The sequence below is a fragment of the Colletes gigas genome, unplaced genomic scaffold, assembly GCF_013123115.1.
Source record: "Colletes gigas isolate AHSC1104 unplaced genomic scaffold, ASM1312311v1 Colletes_gigas_Sc00002, whole genome shotgun sequence".
Lineage (NCBI taxonomy): Eukaryota > Metazoa > Arthropoda > Insecta > Hymenoptera > Colletidae > Colletes > Colletes gigas.
The window spans coordinates 2,659,897-2,682,710 of NW_025106631.1; the positions used below are offsets into that span (position 1 = coordinate 2,659,897).

The 22,814-nt window shown below is 38.6% G+C and overlaps 5 protein-coding genes across 10 annotated transcripts; 2 read left to right on the plus strand and 3 right to left on the minus strand.

Moving 5' to 3' along the window:
• Positions 1–940: 940 nt before the first annotated feature.
• LOC122401837 (dihydropyrimidine dehydrogenase [NADP(+)]) lies at positions 941–8,654 on the plus strand. Of its 3 annotated transcripts, XR_006259467.1 has the most exons (17): positions 942–1,267; positions 1,339–1,449; positions 1,912–2,244; positions 2,327–2,635; positions 2,921–3,244; positions 3,330–3,540; positions 3,864–4,048; positions 4,113–4,328; positions 4,391–4,555; positions 4,644–4,796; positions 4,864–4,984; positions 5,238–5,500; positions 5,582–5,758; positions 5,839–6,063; positions 6,135–6,292; positions 6,366–6,809; positions 8,490–8,654. XR_006259467.1 is itself a non-coding variant. In XM_043404242.1 (16 exons), exons 1-16 carry the CDS (start codon positions 1,223–1,225, stop codon positions 6,436–6,438), a joined length of 3,060 nt encoding a protein of 1,019 aa, XP_043260177.1. In that variant the 5' UTR covers positions 941–1,222; the 3' UTR covers positions 6,439–6,936. The 3 variants fall into 3 exon arrangements, 2 of the variants coding, with proteins under 2 accessions (XP_043260177.1, XP_043260164.1); XM_043404242.1 differs by lacking the exon at positions 8,490–8,654 and having other exon boundaries at positions 941–1,267; positions 3,864–4,058; positions 4,132–4,328; positions 6,366–6,936; XM_043404229.1 differs by lacking the exon at positions 8,490–8,654 and having other exon boundaries at positions 6,366–6,936.
• Positions 7,552–11,360, minus strand: LOC122401904 (phospholipase A2-like). 2 transcript variants are annotated; one of them, XM_043404331.1, is made up of 5 exons: positions 11,258–11,360; positions 9,357–9,662; positions 8,717–8,876; positions 8,040–8,192; positions 7,552–7,953 (listed from the first exon to the last, which is right to left on the minus strand). In XM_043404331.1, the coding sequence occupies exons 1-5, from the start codon at positions 11,325–11,327 to the stop codon at positions 7,854–7,856; spliced, it is 789 nt and encodes a 262-aa protein (XP_043260266.1). In that variant the 5' UTR covers positions 11,328–11,360; the 3' UTR covers positions 7,552–7,853. The 2 variants fall into 2 exon arrangements, with proteins under 2 accessions (XP_043260266.1, XP_043260270.1); XM_043404335.1 differs by having other exon boundaries at positions 9,357–9,658; positions 11,258–11,337.
• Positions 8,773–21,688, plus strand: LOC122401850 (gastrulation defective protein 1 homolog). 3 transcript variants are annotated; one of them, XM_043404265.1, is made up of 3 exons: positions 8,773–8,911; positions 19,395–19,536; positions 19,617–21,688. In XM_043404265.1, exon 3 carries the CDS (start codon positions 19,630–19,632, stop codon positions 21,601–21,603), a length of 1,974 nt encoding a protein of 657 aa, XP_043260200.1. In that variant the 5' UTR covers positions 8,773–8,911; positions 19,395–19,536; positions 19,617–19,629; the 3' UTR covers positions 21,604–21,688. The 3 variants fall into 3 exon arrangements, with proteins under 3 accessions (XP_043260200.1, XP_043260190.1, XP_043260209.1); XM_043404255.1 differs by lacking the exon at positions 8,773–8,911 and adding an exon at positions 19,150–19,228; XM_043404274.1 differs by lacking the exon at positions 8,773–8,911 and adding an exon at positions 19,290–19,333.
• On the minus strand, positions 12,763–15,741 carry LOC122401922 (phospholipase A2-like). The gene is made up of 5 exons (XM_043404349.1): positions 15,523–15,741; positions 14,869–15,173; positions 14,506–14,665; positions 13,114–13,266; positions 12,763–13,034 (listed from the first exon to the last, which is right to left on the minus strand). Exons 2-5 carry the CDS (start codon positions 15,161–15,163, stop codon positions 12,932–12,934), a joined length of 711 nt encoding a protein of 236 aa, XP_043260284.1. The 5' UTR covers positions 15,164–15,173; positions 15,523–15,741; the 3' UTR covers positions 12,763–12,931.
• Positions 16,087–19,139, minus strand: LOC122401865 (differentially expressed in FDCP 8 homolog). The gene is made up of 7 exons (XM_043404286.1): positions 19,015–19,139; positions 18,562–18,824; positions 18,198–18,489; positions 17,962–18,132; positions 17,384–17,625; positions 17,073–17,308; positions 16,087–16,890 (listed from the first exon to the last, which is right to left on the minus strand). Exons 2-7 carry the CDS (start codon positions 18,760–18,762, stop codon positions 16,644–16,646), a joined length of 1,389 nt encoding a protein of 462 aa, XP_043260221.1. The 5' UTR covers positions 18,763–18,824; positions 19,015–19,139; the 3' UTR covers positions 16,087–16,643.
• Positions 21,689–22,814: the final 1,126 nt, after the last annotated feature.

Consider the following 22,814-nt stretch of genomic DNA (forward strand, 5'->3'; position numbering starts at 1 on the left):
AATTTTTTTCTTGAAAATGCCTAGGATTTCGGGGGTATGTGTAATAACCAAAAATGATTGTAATCGACCCCTGCAACCTAAGATAATTTTTTTAGAATGATTTGAAATATTTTAATATCGCCGAAAATTTGTTTACCTTCCTGAATTTTTTTCTCGAAAATGGCTAGGATTTCGGAAGTATGTGTATTCACCAAAAATGATTGTAATTGACCCCCGCAACCGATAATAACTTTTTTAGAACGATTTTAAATTTTTTTTTTCCGTCGAAAAATTTCATACCTTCTCGAATTTTTTTCTAGAAAGTGGGTGGGATTTCGGGGGTATGTCTATTCACCAGAAATGATTGTAATTGACCCCCGTAACTGAAAATAATTTTTCCAGAACGATTTGAAATTTTTGAATTTAATTGTTAATAACTTTTTAACGAAGCCTCAGTCAAGAAATTGATATTCTTGATTTTCGTCTTATTTTGGCCTCTGGAATCTCCCATCAAAATTTTTCCCAGGTGTGATATGACGGAGAAATTGCAGTCCCCACTCCACAGGATTATGTTTTTATCTTATAACCTTCTCGACTGCAGCATGTGTGTGTTCAGGACCGTCCCTAGTGGGTGTGCATAATGCACCTCCGCATCTAGGTAATTAAATCCCAGAGTGGTCATAGTACTACATTACTGTAGTAACGTAATCTTTGTAACATTACTCATGTGGCTTATATTACCGAATAAGTACAAGATTTAGATATCGTTTCGTTAACATACCTTGTAACTATGATTCATTTTATGTACACAAAAATTAAAAAATATTTTTTCAGGCGATAGGTTTTTAAATTTATGTATGTACAGGTATCAAATTCTTGACTAAATAATATTATATCATTAAGAGTGGCAATATTATTTTTTTGCACTTGAGCGACCAACACACAGGAACGGCCCTGTATGTGTCGGACGTACCTACTATGCACAGTCAGCTTATCGTGGCATTTGACGCTCAACAAGTCATCCGAGTATGTGATGTGTCAACACATTACACTTGTATAGTAACAACGATACTTAAAACAGACAGGCCAGCTAAGTTTCACTAGCTTTCCACAGTATCTCGAAGTAAGTTGCATCAGATACTACCCACGATTTTCCGCGCAATAACGCGATATCGCCCGAGTGTGCATTGTTTACAACTATCATTATTCGAACTGCGCGTAATTTTACTATCATTGCGAAATCATGGCACCTACGGTGACAGTTAGCAGAGATGCGCCCGATATCGAAGTAAGTGCGATAATTTGCCGTTTCTTTATATGATTTTCAAATCTGGATCGTGACAAGCATTCATTTTACAGAATATTCTGAGCCTAAATCCGAAGATAAAGCCGTTCGCGAACGTGATCCCTTCGTCGTATACGAAAGAGAATAAGAAGAAATGGAAAAGGAACGTTAACGAGAAGTGCAGTGTAAGATATACGCAGCGTATATATTTTCGAAATAATTTTAGATCTCTTTGCATCGTATACGCTCGCCTGTCGATCGTCTGTGAATGCAAAACAATCGGTTGGCGCCTTGCAGATGCAACGCGCCTACAGCATACATGCGTATCGTTCTTCCGCGAGAAGAAGGCACAGCGCGCTACATCCCCACTCTTGCTGGCAGTCCGCTGATTGGCTGTCACCGATCTTCCTCACCGTTCTCGACCAATACCTGCGCGTCAACGAACTGCAACAGGAGTGGGGATCTAAACACTGTGTGCCTTCTTCTCGTGTAAGCACGGTACTCACAGGCGTACTGAACACGACAGTACCAACAATGCTTGCAAATTTCTCGAAAACTTAGGCCCAGCGACAATTATGGTTCAGATAAAACTTGTTCGAAATCTCATCCTCTGTAACGTACTAACAAATCACTGAACCACGTTACAGAAATGTCCGCCGTTGACGAAGAATTTCGACGACATCAAGCACACCACATTGAGCGAACGCGGCGCGTTGAAGGAGGCTTCTCGCTGTTTGAAATGCACGGACGCACCTTGCCAAAAGTCATGCCCTACCCAGCTGGACATCAAGTCCTTCATCACTTCCATTTCGAACAAGAATTATTACGGCGCGGCGAAAGCGATTTTATCGGACAATCCGCTGGGTTTGACCTGCGGCATGGTCTGTCCAACGAGCGATCTTTGCGTGGGCGGATGTAACCTGTACGCGGTGGAGGAAGGGCCCATCAACATCGGTGGTCTTCAGCAATTCGCCACGGACGTAAGGGACTGAAGCGTGCAGCGAATTTAACCACAAATAAATTGTATTTATCAATGGAATTGAATGGGTAAAAATCTCGTAGGTTTTCAAACGGATGAACGTGCCTCAAACCAGGATTCCTGAACAACAGGTCCCGCACGCTGACTCTAAAATCGCGCTGCTGGGCTGTGGTCCTGCTTCTCTGTCCTGCGCGACTTTCTTAGCGCGTCTAGGCTACGACGACATTACAATTTTCGAGAAACAACGCTACATCGGTGGTCTGAGCTCTTCGGAGATCCCTCAGTACCGACTACCGTACGACGTCATCAACTTCGAGGTGGACCTCGTTAAAGATTTGGGAGCGAAGATCGAGCTGGGCAGAGCGTTGTCCACGAACGATTTAACGATACAGGTCGCTATGAGATGTTTGTTAACACTAGATTTACGGGCATTGATCGCACGTATATTTATCAATACCTCTCACGTTGACGATTTTTCTTTTAATTAGAATATGTATTCGTGCCATTGCATCAATCAAATTCAACATAAATTGTTAAATAATAATTTTTACGCGTTCTGCAATTTTAAATATGGAATCAGATTGACGCCTTTCGTAAATCTAGTGTTAATTGTAAACGATTCCACCTTCCGTGCACGGTGGACGTGAGACACGATTCAAACGTTGAAGTGTCTTCAGGGTCTTCGAGATTCCGGCTACAGAGCCATCTTCTTGGGCATCGGTCTCCCGGAAGCGAAGACCATCCCGATTTTCGCGGACCTCACCGAGGAAATGGGGTTCTTCACGTCGAAGAGCTTCCTGCCGCGGGTGGCCAAGAGCAGCAAGCCGGGAATGTGCGCCTGTAAAAGCAACCAACTGCCCTCTTTGCACGGGAACGTTATAGTTCTCGGAGCTGGCGACACGGCGTTCGATTGCGCCACTTCCGCCCTGAGATGCGGCGCGAAGAAGGTCTTCGTGGTTTTCAGAAAAGGGTTCACCAACGTTCGAGCGGTCCCCGAAGAGGCAAGCTATCGTCTATAGACAATTTAACTCTACTCTAAGGGTCCATCGTGAATCTTCACTCTAAAATGTATTCTTCTATCTATAGTTCGACTTGGCCAGAGAAGAGAAATGCGAATTCGTGCCTTTCCAATCGCCGCAAAAAGTGATCACTCGCAACGGGAGGATAGTCGCGATAGAATTCTGTCGAACGGAGGAAAACGAAAATGGCGAGTGGGTAGAAAGCGAGGATGAAATTTGTAGGCTGAAGGCGGATTTCATTATATCTGCATTTGGATCAGGATTGCAGGATCGTAGTGGTAAAGATCTGAATCACGTACAAGCAGCTTAAATCGTGTCTCTTCAATTTCTCTGTTACTTCTGGATATATTCAGTCTGTTTTGCTTATTAACACGTTGCAAAAGTAAAATTTTGCGTTTAGACCATTCTAAGCTACATAACCTAACATTTGTTTCACTACTTATTCTTGTAACCTTGTTAAAATTCACAAATTCTATTCAAATTTATTTCCTTCGACGTCTTGACTTGAGAATTAATTTTTCTAGTATCATAGTAGCAAATCCTGTCGCTCATATATAGGTGGCGTGGCAAAGTGTTAATAAAATGTCTCTACTTTGCACAGTGATCCAAGCAATGGCTCCCCTTAAAATGAACAAATGGAATTTGCCGGAAGTGGACACAAACACCATGAGCACATCCGTGCCTGGTGTTTTCTGCGGCGGGGATCTGGCTGGTATCGCGAACACCACCGTCGAGTCCGTGAACGATGGAAAAATAGCTGCCTGGCAGATCCACAAGTTCATCCAGGTGAAACGACGCCTATGAAACAACGCTAGAATAGTTCAAACGTTATTTATTTGTTGCCCTACAGAACTCTCACAATTTGGAAGTGCCCGAGGTTCCTCGACTGCCTAAATTTCATACTCCGATCGACGATGTTGACCTGAGCGTTGAAATGTGCGGGATGAAGTTCGAAAATCCGTTTGGCCTCGCCTCTGCGCCACCTTGCACCACCAGCGCCATGATCAGACGAGCGTTCGAAGCGGGTTGGGCCTTCACTGTTACCAAAACATTCTCCTTGGACAAAGTAGGCGAATTCGTTGACAAAATAATAATGCATTATGTTTTCTTAACTGCACGTCTTTCCAGGACCTTGTCACTAACGTGTCCCCGCGGATAATCAGAGGTTCGACTTCGCGTCATCTTTACGGACCGGATCAAGGCAGTTTCCTAAACATCGAATTGATATCCGAGAAAACGGCAGCTTACTGGTGCAAGAGCGTCACGGAACTGAAGAAAGATTTCCCCACTAAGGTTCGAAGATAGAACATGCTCGGGATTATTTATCAGGCTTCTTGGAACAACGGTGTCGATATTTATAAAAATCAACGTTTGTCGACAGATTATTATAGCTAGTATTATGTGCACGTACAATAAAGCAGATTGGACGGAGCTTGCTCAACAAGCTGAATCTGCTGGTGCGGATGGCTTGGAATTGAATCTGTCTTGTCCACACGGAATGGGAGAGTCTGGAATGGGCCTAGCTTGTGGACAAGTATGTCCATTATATTCTCTATTTATTTCACATTTAAAGTCAAAGTCAACGTTTCATTGCATCGAAGGATCCTGAACTGGTGAGAAACATCTCGAGATGGGTCCGGGCGGCTGTGAAGATACCATTCTTCGTGAAACTGACGCCAAACATCACCGACATTGTTTCAATAGCTAAGGCGGCGTACGAAGGTACTTTACACGCGTGTTTCTTTTTAAATTGTTAACATACAATTTAAATTAACCGACGAACGTTCAGACAGATGATTCTGATAACTCTTTCAAAAGAGAAGTAAATTTGGTACGAAGAAACGGCAATTGCATACGAGTTGGGCCAATATTTTTAGATATTTTACGGAAGGGGACCAAAAAGGAAAAGGTTGAAAGCGTTCATTATTAAATTGGTTTGTAAAAGACTGTCGAATACATAGAATTCTCATGATAGGTCAAGCTGACGGAGTGTCTGCCATAAACACTGTGTCAGGAATAATGGGTTTGCATGCTGATGCAACCCCATGGCCAGCCGTTGGTATCAAAAAGGCCACTACCTATGGTGGTGTTTCGGGGAACGCAACGAGACCTCAAGCTTTACGAGCCGTTTCCTCCATTTCGAAAAGCATCCCAGGATTCCCCATACTCGGAATCGGTGGTGTCGATTCAGCAGACGTTGCTCTACAATTTCTTCACTGCGGTGCATCGGTTGTGCAGGTGATCAATTAGCTCGATCTCTATGCAAATTTTTCCGTGTATAATTTGGACCATTTATGTTGGATTAATCTTGGCGTACAGGTCTGTAGCGCCATACAGAATCAAGATTTCACTTTGATCGACGATTATGTAACTGGCTTGAAAGCTTTGCTGTACTTGAAGAGCCTGAAGCAGGTGAAAGACTGGGACGGACAGAGTCCGCCGACCTTCAGCCATCAAAAGGGAAAACCGGTTTCCTTGCAACATGCTCTTGGCAAGGTATTTTCCAATAAACGTCAGTTTTAAGCGTAGCGATGGGTGACGTTTTTGGACGCTATAAGAATCGTTTGATGTTTTAGAATATACCGTACTTCGGGGAATATCAGAAGCTTCGAGAACGGAAGCTAGCCGAGATTAATGCAAGCTCGAATCCGCTCGAGAAGACCGTCGAGGTTACAAGACCGGCGCCGAAACCAATCGCGCCTGTACCAACGATAAAAGACGTTATTGGCAGAGCTGTAGATCATATCGGAACTTTCAAGGAGCTGACCACCAAACAGCAAGTGGTAGCATTGATAGACGACGTACGTTTCGATCATCGTCGAACAAAGTTTCCGTTACAGTGCGTTAACTCAATCAGCCTTTTGTATGGTAGGATATGTGTATAAATTGTGGAAAGTGCTACATGGCCTGCGCAGACTCTGGTTACCAGGCGATCCAGTTCGACGGTGAAACTCACATTCCAAAAGTGACCGACGACTGTACAGGCTGTACCCTCTGCCTCTCAGTGTGCCCCATTATCGATTGTATCACGTGAGTCTCCCGTTTCTCAAGGCACAATTACCCGAGATTGGTCCCAACGACTTCACGCTGTTTTGTGTTTCAGTATGGTGCCTAAAACGATACCCCACGTCGTCAAAAGGGGAATACCGCCAGAAGGAGCTTTCGAACTTCCTTGAGCACGATCAACATGCGTGCTTTTGTTATTAAAAATGATTATATTTATTACCCATTTTATAAAAATTCTTTAACCCCTCCGACCCGACACCTGTACGCCATACTGACTCAAAGAGGATTGTGTTTAGAAAAGCGTTCTGGAGCATGTAGTACAAAACTTAACTACTTAGGCAGAGAGCATAACAACTTTCTCAATTATTCATTAGAGCAGGGGTAACGAACTGGCGGCTCGCGAGGCAGTTATGGCTCCTCCCTCTACTTTCCTGTTCCACTCCAGCGCGGAAGAACTTCCCCCTCTGTTTCCACTATCCAGAGCTGGGACGAAGGCTCCTGGCTGGGCACCTAATTAGCGAGGAACCTGATCACGTTACCGGTAGATATAATACACGACACCTAATCTTTCACCGTTATACAGGGTGTTTGGCTAACCCTAGGAAAAATTTTAATGGGAGATTCTAGAGGCCAAAATAAGACGAAAATCAAGAATACCAATTTGTTAATGGGGGTTTCGTTAAGAAGTTATTAGCGTTTAAAGTTCCGTCAGTACCGAATTTTTTTTCTCGAAACTGAGTAGGATTTCGGGGGTATGTCTATTCACCAAAAATAATTGTAATTGATCCTTGTAATGGAAAATATTTTTTTCTGGACGATTTGAAATTTTTTTTTTCGCCGAAATATTTCAACACCTACTCGAATTTTTTTCTCGAAACTGCGTAGGAATTCGGGTGTATGTTTATTCACCAAAAATGCTTGTAATTGATCCCTGCAATGGAAAATATTTTTTCCAGAACGATTTGAAATTTTTTAATTCTACCGAAAAATTTCAGCACCTAATCGAATTTTTTTCTCGAAAACGCGTAGGAATTCGGGAGTATGTCTATTCGCCAAAAATGCTTGTAATAGACCCCCGTAACTGAAAATAATTTTTTTAGATCGATTTGAAAAGTTTTTTTTTCGTCGAAAAATTTCAATACCTACCCGATTTTTTTTCTCGAAAATGGATAGGATTTCGGGGGTATGTGTAATGACCAAAAATGCTTGTAATTGACCTCCACAACCGAAAATATTTTTTCCAGAACGATTTGAAATTTTTTAATAACTTTTTAACGAAACCTCAGCCAAGAAATTGATATTCTTGATTTTCGTCTTATTTTGGCCTCTAGAATTGATGGTGGCGGAACACTCTGTATAATATTTATCATTTAGGAAATCGGTATTGCTAATACGAATCCATACGAATTGTAACGCGTGTTTGTATTCGTATTTTTCAAGGGGATTCCCCTTACGTTCTTTGCTGAGCCAAGGACTGTAGATATTAGTATAATTCAACGGCGCATTAATGTATATTTATATAATGTACGAAGGTCAGTAAGAGATCCTCTGTTACGGTGCTTCATAGATTAGTTTATTAAAATGATCAAATACCAATAAAGTCTGGATTATCAAACCACTGCATCTTTTCCGATTTGTCACGATCGTAATTGTACTCCACGCATTTGTCGTCTATCACTCGGCGTCTGAAATTTAATTTAAACAAATGTAACACGAGAGTGTCATTTACAAAGGATATGAACGTTCATTATATATGTTTAGAATACATTACCTTGCATATCTTTTGCAATTCTCGACGGGATAATCGCTTTTGAAACATTGTGGTCTCAAGATATTAAAATACGTGGTTCCAATGTCCGTAGCAATGATCGTATTGGCGTCCTTCAAGCACTGATAGAATTCTTGGTCGCAATCACAATGTGATCTATGTATATATATAATAAAACCTATTGTATATTGTTTCCATTTTGGTCATAATTCAAGCACAACAAGGAGCACAATTGAACTAATAATCACACATTTTCTAAAAAGTATTATCATCTGTTATTGGTTCACTTATGCTCCTTATTGCATACAGGGTGGGGCACTTAAAACAGGTTCCCAAGATAACCCGTTTATTCTCAAATGCAGAGAACTTATGGCAAACGTTGTTCAATTCAATCAACAGAAGCTATTTTTACACGACCTTATCTTTCTTAATTGTCAATATTTTACTGTACAGTTGCTGTTATCCTGTAGCCTAATGGCATGGTCTGCAAGGTCTGAACACTCACATTTGAATTTGGTATGTAAACAATGAGAATTCCTAAACTATCATATCTGTTTCTCTAAACAACATTCTTTTCTAATTACTCTTTAATTATCTCACAAACGAAAAAATGATTTTGACCTTGAATGTTCATTTGCCCCCGCTATGTATATCATTTTAAAATCTATTTTGCCCAGTACCTGGTGAAAATACCATTATTTTTCAGGCCGTCTTTCTCCCCGTTGGACGGAATCGTTTTTGGGCACGAATCGTGGGCCTTGCAGCAGGCATCCGTTTTCTTGAACAATCCCAGAGCTCCTTTGCTCGGCGATATGTTCCCATCGCCGCACCAATACGTTCCTGCGATTAAAATTACGTCAAATTAATGAACCGTGGTAACGTCTATGGAATTTCCAGTCTGAATAATTAACATTCGTTTTATCGTTCTCCCGCGATCATGCTGGACGTGATACGTACTCGATCAAGGGAAATTTGTTATACGTTCAACGTTCGTAACACTAGACTTACGGAAGCCATCAATTTGATGAAAAGTAAATATTATTTGTTAACAATCTATGTTGAATTTGATCGATGCAATGGCAATACATATTCTAATTAAAAGAAAAATCGTATTTTGAGGTAATTGTCAACGTGGAAGGTATCAATAAATACACGTGTGATCAATGCTCGTAAATCTAGTGTTGAGACTTTGAATGTATTGTGAAATAACTTCACGTACGTGTAAATCTAGTGTTGAGACTTTGAATGTACTTTGAAATAACTTCACGTACGCGTAAATCTAGTGTTGAGACTTTGAATGTACGAAATAACTTCACGTACCTGGGAATATCGCTTTGATTTTTAATTTGATCGGATTCAGGACGTCGGCGATCGTTGTTCGATTTTGATCGTTCTGTTCAATCAGATGGGACCTCAGTGTCCTCAAGTCGTCTCTGAAGGCCGCGATCCCTTGCTCGAGCATTCGTTTCGACGTCGCTATTGGACGGATCGTCCTCTCGAACAGGCCAATGTAAGTTTCCTTCAGTTCCTTCGATTCGGTGTATTGGGACTCCCCGAGGCCGAGGATCAAAAATACGGCGACGAACGCCGGTATCGCGCGTATCCAGGACATTGTGATATTGCTGTCTGCGAAATAAGCCGATCGTAGACGTTCAATTTTACGTAACATATTTTTTTATAATCCTTCCGTGATAATACCGCTTATTAACCTGTTGCAGACGGACATTTTAGAGCACGAACGTTTGGGAAGACTCGGAAAAAGTTAAAAAGTTATTAACGTTCAAAGTTCCGACTGTACTGAATTTTTTTCTCGAAAATGAGCAAGATTTCGGGGGTATGTCTATTCACCAAAAATGATTGTAATTGACCCCCGTAGCCGAAAATAATTTTTCCAGAACGATTTGAAATTTTTTTTCCGTCGAATTTAGGTACCTAATTAGATTTTCGGTAAGGAATTTTTTTCTCGAAAATGCGTAGGATTTCGGGGGTATGTGTATTCACCAAAAATGATTATAATTGATCCCCGCAACCGAAAATAATTTTTCCAGAATGATTAGAAATCTTTTTTTTCCGCTGAAAAATTTGTCTACTTATTGAATTTTTTTCTTAAAACTGGGTAGGATTTCAAGGGTATATCTATTCACCAAAAATGATTGTAATCGATCCCCGCATACGATAATAATTTTTCCAGAATGATTTGAAGTATTTTAATTTCTCCGAAAATTTGTCTACCTTCCTGAATTTTTTTCTCGAAAATGGATAGGATTTCGGAGGTATGTGTATTTACCAAAAATGATTGTAATTGACCCCCGCAACCGAACATAATTTTTCCAGAACGATTTGAAATTTTTGAATTTAATTGTTAATAACTTTTTAACGAAGCCTCCATCAACAAATTGGTATTCTTGATTTTCGACTTATTTTGGCCTCTAGAATCCCCCATGTATCCCCCTGTATAAATTTCTGTTAGGATAAACGATTGTCCGTCCCTTCGTTCGCGTAGTTTGCTCGATCAAGCGTTGCTTCGTTGTAAATTAAATTTGTTATAACAAATCCGAGACTCTTTACACGCTAAAGAACCCGCCGTGAATCTCGCTCACAATTTCTGTACGAAACACATCAATTTTATTTTAATTCGATGGATTACTACATAAGAATCAGAGGCAATCATCACAGAGGCTTCATCGATCAATCGATCATTGCAAAATCATTTTCTCGTCCCCTCTCGCTTCCTCGCGTAAAAGGATCTTCGAGCAAATTCAACTTAGAGATGTGAAAGTGGATGATTCAACCTTTAAAACGATCACAGAAAGATCGTTGTACGATTTCTTTTCACGAAGTTGAAACAATCCAAATATTGACAATGTTTCTAATGTTTATGTTGCCTTCTGTTTGTAGACACCGTCTGCAAAGGTTTAAAAAGCGTGACGAGGGTGTCAGACCGACAAGCAAGCAATCAATTTCTTTTTCAACTCGGTAACAAATTTATTGTGCAATAAAAATAGGATTAATAAATATTTATTTTGTTTTAAGGTAATTGCTACGTAGTTGTGAAGATTATGGTATCCGTTTGATGAAATCGCGAGCGAGACGGTTGAAGAAATACTGAGAGAGATCCGAGGGTTGAAAAGAATCCGAGTTTAGAGGGGATCGAGAGTTTAGAGCGCGTCACAGTTTTTATGAAAATTAATCCCGATGCACGATCTCGATCGTCGAAATACCTGTCACTCCGGCGCGATGCTGATGGCTCGTTCTTCCGAGCGACGCCGCGACTGTTCTTTCCAATGCCATTACGCGATGTTTTATTCTTCGAAACGACGCAATGTGTAAATTACCGAGTATTAATTGTTACAATTGGACACTTGTTTGATGATCGATTGATTCCTAAAACAATGAAAACTGAATTATTCCCGGAGACAACAGACGAATTCCAATCGAAAGTCGGCTGTCTCAAATATAATAGGTGTAATTGAACACCTGCTTTTCATTGTTGGCGCAACGATATTGGTAATTCTTACGTGGTACGAAATGCGTTCGACATTTTTCTGAGTCTTTGAAAAACTATAATAGGAAGAGGACTTTAAGATGGTATTATAGTCTAGACGTTAATTATTTATGGGTTCTTTAGAATTGAAAAAATAAACATACTATGACACCTACACCCTGTCGATTCTTCTTAAGAATACGTTTTTGATTTTTTTAAAATTTGTTTGACGCGCTACGGAAATTTAGTTTAATACTTTTTTATAGGTATCTATGAGTTCTAGTTCAGAAAAAAGTTTCATTGAAATATGTTCCCTACTGTAGGAGTTATGGCTGTTTGAAAATTGGACCATTTTTGGGGGGTCAAGCATTAACTTTTCGAATATTTTTCGAATTTCTACATATTCTTGATTAAAATACGCGTCGTTTGCATTTTGAGATTTTAAAATCGTGCAATTCGTTCAGGAGTTATGACGTTTTAAAGACACGCATGAAATTTCGAGGTGCCATTTCTGGCCAAAAATTATATTTTCGGTAAGGAATTTTTTTCTCGAAAACGCGTACGATTTCGGGGGCATGTGTAATGACAAAAAATGATTGTAATTGACCCCTGAAACCAAAAATAATTTTTCCAGAACGATTTGAAAATTTTTAATTTTGTCAAAAAACTACACATCTTCTCGAATTTTTTTCTCGAAAACACGTAGGAATACGGGGCTATGTCTATTGACCAAAAATAATTGTAATTGACCCCTGCAATTGAAAATAATTTTTTCAGAACGATTTGAAATTTTTTAGTTTTGTCGAAAAATTTCAGACCTTGTCGAATTTTTTTCTCGAAAACGCGTAGGATTTCGTGGGTATGTCTGTTGACCAAAAGTAATTGTAATTGATCCTTGCAACCGAAAATAATTTTTTCAGAACGATTTGAAATTTTTTAATTTTGTCGGAAAGTTTCACACCTTCTCGAATTTTTTTCTCGAAAACGCGTAGGAATTCGGGGCAATGTCTATTGACCAAAAATGATCGTAATTGACCCCCGCAACGGAAAATAATTTTTCCGTGAATGATTAGAAACTTTTAATTTAATTTTGTTAATAACTTTTTAACGACGCCTCAAATCAACAATTGTCGTCTTATTTTGGCCTCTAGAACCTAGCACATGTATACAAAGTATTAGAATCTATGCGTAATAAATAATTCAATAGAAAATAGAAACGCAAGTGAACGCAGAACAGTGAAACACAAATTTTCAACTAACAACTTTTATTAACAATACTTTACAATAACGCTATTATAGATCGGTCATACATATTCATGCATACATTCCAGGGAATTCCCCTTACTTGTACTTCTCTTACGATACTCTATACATTGGTTTATTTAAACGATTAAACAATTAATAAATCATATTATAATATATTAATAAAATCTGGATTATCAAACCACTCCATTTCTTTCGGTTGTGTAGTGTTGTAGTTGTATTCCTCGCACTTGTCGTTTATTAGTCGGCGTCTGAAATTCAATTCGAACGATTGCAATTAGAAAATTTCACTTATCAAATATTATAAACATTCGTTAGAAAATATATTACTTTGAGTATTTTTTGCAATTCTTGATGGGATAGGATTCGTCGAAGCACTGTGGCCTCAAAACGTTGAAGTATGTGGTTCCGATATTCGTAGCTACAAGGGATTTGGCTTCCTTCAAGCAACGATAGAATTGCCCGTCGCAATCACAATGCGATCTGTTACACAGTAAAATACATATACATTGTTTCCATTCCATCGATAGCAATGCAAAGTGAAAAACTCGTTTTTGTTGTATACCATGTGTACATTATTATTGCATACTAAATATTTATACAGGGTGTTTGGCTACCACTGAAAAAACTTTAATGGGGGATTCTAGAGGCCATAATAAGACGAAAATTAGGAATATCAATTTCTTGACTGAGGCTTCGTTAAAAAGTTATTAACAATTAAATTCAAAAATTTCAAATCGTTCTGGAAAAATTATTTTCCGTCGCGGGGACCCATTACAATAATTTTTGGTGAATAGACACACATTCGAAATCTGACGCATTTTCGAGAAAAAAATTCAGGAAGGTAGACAAATTTTCGGCGAAATTAAAATATTTCAAATCATTGTGGAAAAATTATTTTCCGTTGCGGAGGTTAATTACAATCATTTTTGGTGAATAGACACACCTTCGAAATCCTACGCATTTTCGAGAAAAAAATTCAGGAAGGTAGACAAATTTTCGGCGAAATAAAAAAGTTTCAAATCATTTTAAAAAAATTATTTTCCGTTGCGGGAATCAATAATAATAATTTTTGGTCAATAGACACACCTTTGAAATCCTACGTATTTTCGAGAAAAAAATTCAGGAAGGTAGACAAATTTTCGGCGAAATTAAAATAGTTCAAATCATTCTGGAAAAATTATTTTCCGTTGCGGGGGTCAATTACAATCATTTTTGTTGAATACACATACCCCCGAATTCCTACCCACTTTCTAGAAAAAAATTCGAGATGTGAAATTTTTCGACCGAAAAAAAAAATTTCAAATCATTCTGGAAAAAATATTTTCCGTTGCAGGGGTCAATTACAAACATTTTTGGTGAATACAAATACCCCCGAAATCCTACTCAGTTTCGAGAAAAAAATTCAGTATGGGTGGAATTTTAAACGTTAATAACTTTTTAACAAAGCCTCCATCAACAAATTGTTATTCTTGATTTTCGTCGTATTTTGGCCTCTAGAATACCGCATTAAAATTTTTTGGATTGTCCGGGCACCCCGTATATCTATAATAATTATAGACATTTACGTAATATTTTCCAATAATAATGATAGCAAAATGCACTCATTTATCATTTATCGCATACTTTAAAAGCTAAATAATTATATATTTACGTTAAAAGTAGAGTTATTCAGACAGTAACTGCATAATGTATGATTTTAAACTATTTTTTTTTAATTACCTCGTGAAAATACCATTATTTAGAAGTCCGTCTTTTTCCTGTTGCGCTGAAATCGACGTTGGGCACTTATCGTGAGCCTTGCAACAGGCATCCGTTCTCTCGAACAATCCTACGTCCTCATTGTTAGGCGATATATCACCATCGCCGCACCAATATGTCCCTGCAATTAAAAATACTTCTAATTAATGAATCGTGATAACATCTATGCAATTCTAATCTACGAGAGCAATTCAATATTCGTTTTATCGCTCTTTTGTGATCGCACTTGAGAGTTCAATGTGTCGTTCAAGGTGAAAACGCACAAAGCGGATGAATAGAACTTCTATTCCTTGAATGGTTGATCAGAGTAAACGTAATTCATACCTGGAAATATCAATTTGATTTTGTCTTTGAATGGATTGAAAACATTGGCGATCGATGTATTCCCGCTGTTTATTATTTGATCCATCGTAGATTCAGACGTTTGGGCTAAGTCATTTTCTATAGACATGGTTTCATGTTTGATCGCGTCATTAGTTTTCAAGAATAGCATGATTGCTTTCTCCAACAAACTGACATAAGTTTTCTTTGGCTCTTTTGAATCGGAATTTTCACACCTGGCGAGTCCGAGGGCCAAAAGAACCACAGCGAACATCAGAAACTTGCGTATCCAAAACATTGTAGCAGGTCTGTGTAAAACAAATTGATCGAACACTTATTTTTACATAACACAAATTTTTTTTCAATGATCGTTTCGTGACCGTCCTACTTGGTAACTTGCGGACGAAGATATTGGAGCACGAACGTTAGGGAAACTCGGGAAAACAATGTCACGTATCTATAATCTATAATCTATAATACGATATGATTATAGATATAGATATAGATATAAACATATATATAAACATATATATAAACATAGATATAAACATATATATGAATTTAATTCTAATTAATTAAATCGCTATTCGAATCTATTGACATACAACAAATCAATTTATGGTGTAAACCATAACTAAAATTAAAATGGTCGAGTACCTTCAACTTCGACGCGACGCTGATGGAACGATGAACGACACTACGACTGTTCCTTCCACTGCTACACCACAATATTTTATTCCTTGAGACGACCTTATGCGAGGGGAACCGAGTATTAATTACTATAGTTCGACACCTGTGTAGTGGTCATTCCATCCCTGATACAACGTTAATTATATTAGTCGAAGACTCTGCACGTGGAACGCAGCAAAAAGCCCATTGTCTCGAATTAATAGGTACGATCGAACATCTACTTTTTATCGTTTACGACATATCACTAATAGTAATCTTTACGTGTTACGAAATCGTTCGACATTCTTCAAAGTCTTCGACTATGATAGGAGAAGAGACTTTATGGGATTACGCCATTCTATTTTCAAATACCATTATGTCTCATGGCCTTATGACAAGCCTCGAGCGGTATCTCTAATTGTTGGAAAATATTTCAATTTGTCAATCCTTTATTGCTACCTCTCATGTTGACGATTACCTTAAAATACTATTTTTCTTTCAATTAGAATATATATTCACGCCAGTGCATCGATCAAATTCTACATGAGTTGTTAAAAAATAATATTTACTCGTTCTGCAATTTTAAATATGGTATCAGTAAATCTAGTGTTAAGAAGTAGTTCTGGTGTTAGATTTTTACTCAAGACTATAATTAACGTTCTACTTATGGTGTACACGCTACATGAACGAATAAATTTTATTCAAAATTTTCGGTTCGATCGCTCCACTATTTTCGCCGCAACCTGTACATAAAGTTTTGTTTTTGGCACCAGCCAAGATGGCGTAATCAGGGGAGCCAAGTCGCGCTTTCCCCCCACTCCTCGATATCCCCTGCGCCGAGCTGACGAGTTCCCCCATTAGAGTCGTCAGATTAGTGTCGCTCCGAGCGATACAGACGAAGCGCAACAAATACAGAATCACACCATATAATATGAATTTCTATTAAACTTTATTTTACAAAAGGGACGCACACAATGTAATATACACAAATCGGTATTCGCGACACCGTAATTGCAATCCGCAACGTATTTGGGGAGCAAGCATGAGGGGCACGAGGGTGCTCAGAGATCCAGGAAATAAATGTACACAATGCTTAAAATGCACAGAGTTTACGTTTCGTCGTTGGGGGATTCGCTCGTGGTCAATCCGTCCTCCGTGACGTAATCGTCCGTGTCCGGATTTCGTTGGCCCTGCATGGCGCGTCGCTTTTGAAATCTCATGCATCGCGGGCAACAGTGATTTCGTTTCGACCAACAAGCACGGTGGTAAACAGCCGCGCATTGATGGCAAGATACAGAATTTGCGTCCCACGGGTATATAATTTCATCGTTGCCGCATAATTCGCACAGGTGACCCCTGCAAACGTAATTAAAATTCAACGAGGTTCCCGCCTTGTTCTCGTTTTTTTATCTTTTCGACTGTTCGCATTTTACTTGGCCACATATGTGAACGTTTAGTTTTTTATAATTATAGTTATTGTCGATAATAAATAGACCATAATAAAAAAAGAAATAGTCTTTGAAGAAGTTATGGTTTACCTAGCTTTGCATAGTTGACACTGTTCCGTGATATGAGCGTGCATAGTGTCATACACGGTACGAATTTCTTCCTGAAGAGTTCCGTTGTTAAGATCGACGATATCTTTGATGGAATAGTTTCCCGAGTTCTCGATCATATGAGTACGCATACCAATCTTCCATGGTAGCCCTTGGCTACTCGCTTCCGGGCACAGAACTAAATAGTGTTTCATCATCTGCATTTCTTCGCGCATCCTCTATTCATAATTAACTTTGAGCGTGTAACTTAAATTTTTTTTTTTGTTCGATCGTGAAATCGCGATATATCTTACCTTTACGAAAGACAAGTCTGGTATCAAAGTGAATAATTTTGGATTTAATTCTTCCAGGGGCAAAACGGAACGCTCCTCCAGAAGGCTTAAAAGTTGCGCCGCGACTCGGGACACGAGTCGCGGTTCCATGTCCCAGTTTCTGATCACTCTTGCAGGAATTACCATTGCTGTGTTCCAATGGCATCTTTGACAGTAATATAATCCGCTGTAGTCACAAAGTCGCGGCTCGATCCACGGTGGATCTGTATTCGTAAATTATACGTTGAATCGACAGAAATAGAAATGTAGAGATGTTAGTTCTTAATCACATTAGCATGTATTTAAAATTTTGTTTCTTTCTCACGTATGTTACCTGTATTCTTGAAAGAACTGCCAAAACAAGATAATGATAATCCTTTTGAGAGAGCTTGTAATGAAAATGCAGTTTAATCGTGTGATAAGAAACATCTTTTTTACATGGAAAAACTAACAAGTTGATCATTACCAAATAACAATAGTGCATTAATAGTGTGCCCAATGTTATCATGTTCATGGAAATTTCAGCACGAGGGACTTGTTTCAATTTTGATCATACTTACTGAATGTTATTTGCACTTTACATTCAGCACACCTATAACCCTGATTCGACAGGCCTTGTTCTGGACATATGTCTTTCGTGTAAGTGTAACCACCCGCTTCGCTCGCGATTACGTGGACACACACTCTGCGTATGTTGTTTAAACATTTCCAATGGCAACAGAATTTGCAATCTGTGAAATTCAAACGTTACAATGATTCGTACAAAAGGATAAGGAGCACAAAAATTGCATCTTACCGCCACACATATACCACGACTGAAGCATAGTCCAAATGGCACCGCTACAATGATCGCAATACACAGGTCTGGACGTAGTTATAAAATATTTCTGCGGTATCAAGTGGTGCCCTAAAATCACTTGAGTTTCGAGCAAATGTTTCTCCGAAGTTTCTCTCAACTCTTGCACTCTCAAACGTAATTCGATTAGACGTCTGACTAGCCACTTTCGTTCGTCCGAGCATTCTGTACTTTCCAATACCATTTGCTTACATTTTTCTACCATCTCCTTAAGATCTTCTTCGGTAGTAACCTGAAATAACATATTTAATATAAGTAACGAACAATTGTATAAAAGAAAAATGCTTAAAAATTCATTTGGTACCTTGGATAACGAAAGTACATTTTCCACTGATTTTAAACTAAAGGGCGTCATGATTTTGCTATCCGAACTATCATCAGCTTCCCCTACTAGATAATCAGACGACGAGGAAGGTGTTGATGACATTGTTTCGCAACTAGTTTGCGTCCTTGATTCATAACTGCAGTTGTGTGCCCCATTTATATTACTTTTGCAGTCTACCATTTCTCATCTGGAGTTTATTGGACCTATGTATATCGATCGTTATGTAATATTTTTTTACGTTCCTTGAACAAATATCATATATTTATAATTCTCAATAGTATATAGGTATGTAAGTACATGGTTATGAGTAAGGTACAATGTCTAGTATTGCGATTAATTTCAAATTATCGAATTACTGACGATTATTGTACACGTACATGTTATATTTTCCATAAAGTAACATTTTCTAAATACGTTATTGCGAGCACGTACCTGTTCAAATCTATGAAATATTCGATGAAAACAAGAACAGAATATTCATTTTCTTTCCCTTTGGACTAATGCGTAACGACACACTCATGTATGCGTATACACAAATGTTTTACGTGAAATATGACGTAACGTTCCGATAAATTTTCGATTCTTTTAACGCAGCAATGTAGCAAATTTCGTTTTACCAGACCTCCTAAACAAAAAAAAGAAAATTGTAAGTATAGTAAATACTTGTAAGTAGGTCTTTAATGATAAAGTTGAGAACCACTGACGACTGTCACGCAAGTGTCAGATGCGTGTTGATTATTTCCATTTAATTGTGCGTTCTTGTTTACTTCTGGATGCTTGTCGAGATTAATGTAAACGTTACTTTGTTTCAGAAAGAAACTAGCTTTACGATACATCCGAGAATGTGAAAAGAAATAATCGTGTCGAATGATTCATTTGCATATTGATTTTTTCGCACGAACAGTATGAACGAAGTGTTGTAACCTTAAAACGTTATTTATACCAAAGCTTTAGGTAATGAATTTTCTAGATAGAAAAGATTTCTTTTAATCAAAGAGAAAGCATTCCATTTGATCGTATTTAAAAAATTGCAGGTAATCCACGATCATGAATACGAAGAAGGTCATAACTTTCGGGAAAATCAGTAACGATTTAAAGCGGGAACAGTCCCAAAATGCGGAGCCCGTTAATTCTGGATTTGGCACGTTTGGTAAAAAATTACCAGAGACAAACGTGACAAAGATGAACGAGATCAAACCGGAGGACGAAGAGGAGACTCAAAATTTAAAAGACATTATGGGTATAACAGGCTTCGGGAAAAAGGCCAAAGCTTTCGACGTGCAGGAGATGTTGGAGAACATCACTAAAACTATTAACAGTAATAAAGCCATCGCCATTGGAAAAGATACAAAAGCTTTGGAAGTAATTGACAATCTTTTGGAAGAAGATGCTGAAAGTGTCGACGATAACCAGAATAGTGACGAAGACGAAGATTTCATTGGGCCTCCAATACCTAACGACATTGAAAATTCAGAAGATACAAAAAGGTCATCACAGTCTAACGACAACGAAGACGATAGCGACGAAGACGACGAAGAGTCTGACACGGACGAGACAGAATTGAAGGATAAAATTCCGTGCAGCCACGAAGTTACAATGACTCATGGAACAAAGGCGGTAACCGCCATTGCGGCCGATCCGTCCGGAGCAAGATTGGCTTCCGGTTCTATCGATTACGATGTTTGTTTCTGGGATTTCGCTGGCATGGATTCGTCTATGAGAAGTTTCCGAACTTTGCAACCGTGCGAGAATCATCCTATCAAATGTTTACAATACTCGATGACCGGTGATGTCATATTGGTCATATCGGGCTCGGCGCAAGCAAAAGTTTTGGATCGAGATGGCTTTGAAAAATGCGAAACCGTAAAGGGTGATCAGTACATAACAGATATGGCGCGTACGAAAGGCCACACCGCAGGTTTAAATAGCGGCTGTTGGCATCCGTTCACGAAGGAGGAGTACCTCACATGTTCGCAAGATAGCACGTGCAGAATATGGATTTTGTACAGACCGCGCGGTCATAAACATTTAATAAAGTGCAGAGCACAAAATGGCGTTAAGACTATACCGACTACCTGCGGTTATAGTCGAGAAGGTAACGTAGTCGCTTGTGGTTGTATAGACGGTTCTATACAAATGTGGGATCATAGAAAAAACTTTGTCAATCCATCCTTGATTCAAAGGAACGCGCACGCGCAAGGCGCCGAAATATCAAGCTTAAGCTTCTCTTATCTTGGGCAAATGCTCGCAACTAGGAGCTGCGACGATACACTGAAACTTTGGGACTTAAGATCGTTCAAATCGCCGATCTTCGAGGCCAGAGATTTATATTCCCGATACGACACGACCGATTGTATGTTTAACCCGGATGATACAGTTCTTATCACGGGAGAGTCGTTGAATAAAGGGCAAACCACCGGTAGAGTTTTATTTTACGATACAAAAACATTTGATGTAGTTAACGAGATAAGCGTAACAAATTCACACGTTATCAAGACGTTATGGCACCCAAAATTGAATCAGATATTCGTTGGTTGCGGGAATGGTATTGTTAAAGTTTATTACGATTCGAAGAAGAGCTTGCGAGGCGCAAAATTATGCGTTGTGAAGTCGCATCTTAAACAGAAGCATATTGAGGTAATGTCGACCCAACAGATAATAACACCTCATGCACTTCCGTTGTTCAGACAAGATAGGCCTAAATCGGTTCGTAAACAAATGGAAAAAGATCGTCTGGATCCCGTGAAGTCGAGAAGGCCAGACTTGCCAATTACTTCTGGACAAGGTGGAAGAGTTGCTTCTTCCGGAGGAACGCTCAGCTCATACGTAATACGAAACTTAGGATTAAGTAAGAGAATAGAAGATGACCAGGATCCTAGAGAGGCCATTTTGAAATTTGCAAAGGTAGCGGAAGAGAATCCTTATTGGATTGCTCCGGCGTATAAGAAAACACAACCACAGACAATTTTCCAAACGGATGATCCGGATGGAGCACCAAACGCAAAGAAACAAAAAACGTAAACAGCATGTATTACGTTACATAGAGTCTTACGTTTTTGTCCAACGCGTGACAGGAACTTTTTTATGTATATAAAATATAAATGCGTACGAGAAACTAGAATTAATTAAAAGTTATTGTACCAAAAAGGAAATAAAGGTTTCGTTGAAAGAAGAAAAGGTTTAATGTAATCTGTAATAGGTTTCCCAAACTCTGTACGAACTGCGAATAAAAATTATTTCAATGGTCCCATTCAATGGTTCGTCAAGAATCTGTTTAGTTTATGAACCATTAAATTCTTTCGCCAGTAAACCGATATTGTATATAGAAATTTTTGAAGCTTTGTAGTGGTGAAGTAGTAGATTCAAATGGTCACCCAAAAAAATTTGAAATCATTCCGAAAAAATTATTTTCGATTACGGGGGTCAATTACAATCATTTTTGGTGAATAGACATAACCTCGAATTCCTACGCACTTTCGAGAAAAAAATTCAGAAAGGTTGGCAAATTTTTTGACGAAATTGAAAAGTTTAAAATCGTTTTGAAAAAATTATTTTCTGTTGCGGGGGTCAATTACAATCATTTTTGGTGAATAGACATAACCTCGAATTCCTACGCACTTTCGAGAAAAAAATTCAGGAAGGTTGGCAAATTTTTTGACGAAATTGAAAAGTTTCAAATCGTTTTGAAAAAATTATTTTCGTTTGCGGGGGTCAATTATAATCATTTTTGGTGAATAGACATAACCTCGAATTCTTACGCACTTTTGAGAAAAAAATTCAGAGAGGTTGGCAAATTTTTTGACGAAATTGAAAAGTTTCAAATCGTTCTGAAAAAATTATTTTCTGTTGCGGGGGTCAATTACAATCATTTTTGGTGAATAGATATAGCCTCAAATTCCTACGCGTTTTCGAGAAAAAAATTCAGGAAGGTGAACAAATTTTTCGATGAAATTGAAAAGTTTCAAATCATTCTGGAAAAATTATTTTCGGTTGCAGGGCTCGATTAAAATCATTTTTGGCTATTACACATACCCCCGAATTCCTATGCATTTTCAAGAAAAAAATTCGAGAAGATGCCTAAATTTGTCGACGAAATTCAAAAGTTTCAAATCATTCTGGAAAAATTATTTTCGGTTGCAGGGGTTAATTACAATCATTTTTGGCTATTACACATACCCCCGAATTCCTATGCATTTTCAAGAAAAAAATTCGAGAAGATGCCCAAATTTTTC

Bases quoted from the DNA above. Each gene is read 5' to 3' on its own strand.
- LOC122401837 (XM_043404229.1), top strand. From the start codon at position 1,223: ATGGCACCTACGGTGACAGTTAGCAGAGATGCGCCCGATATCGAA. The intron at 2,245-2,326 runs GTAAGGGACTGA...AAAATCTCGTAG, and splicing joins TTCAGCAATTCGCCACGGAC to GTTTTCAAACGGATGAACGT. The intron at 4,985-5,237 runs GTACTTTACACG...TTCTCATGATAG, and splicing joins AGCTAAGGCGGCGTACGAAG to GTCAAGCTGACGGAGTGTCT.
- LOC122401904 (XM_043404331.1), bottom strand. From the start codon at position 11,327: ATGGCATTGGAAAGAACAGTCGCGGCGTCGCTCGGAAGAACGAGCCAT. The intron at 8,877-9,356 runs GTACGTGAAGTT...TTTTAATCGCAG, and splicing joins AATCAAAGCGATATTCCCAG to GAACGTATTGGTGCGGCGAT. The intron at 7,954-8,039 runs GTAATGTATTCT...ATTAAATTTCAG, and splicing joins AATTGCAAAAGATATGCAAG to ACGCCGAGTGATAGACGACA.
- LOC122401922 (XM_043404349.1), bottom strand. From the start codon at position 15,163: ATGTTTTGGATACGCAAGTTTCTGATGTTCGCTGTGGTTCTTTTGGCC. The intron at 14,666-14,868 runs GTATGAATTACG...TTTTAATTGCAG, and splicing joins AATCAAATTGATATTTCCAG to GGACATATTGGTGCGGCGAT. The intron at 13,267-14,505 runs GTAATTAAAAAA...ACTGTGTAACAG, and splicing joins AATAATGGTATTTTCACGAG to ATCGCATTGTGATTGCGACG.
- LOC122401865 (XM_043404286.1), bottom strand. From the start codon at position 18,762: ATGGTAGACTGCAAAAGTAATATAAATGGGGCACACAACTGCAGTTAT. The intron at 17,626-17,961 runs GTAAGTATGATC...TTACGAATACAG, and splicing joins TAAAGTGCAAATAACATTCA to ATCCACCGTGGATCGAGCCG. The intron at 16,891-17,072 runs GTAAACCATAAC...TTACGTTTGCAG, and splicing joins TGTCAACTATGCAAAGCTAG to GGGTCACCTGTGCGAATTAT.
- LOC122401850 (XM_043404265.1), top strand. From the start codon at position 19,630: ATGAATACGAAGAAGGTCATAACTTTCGGGAAAATCAGTAACGATTTA.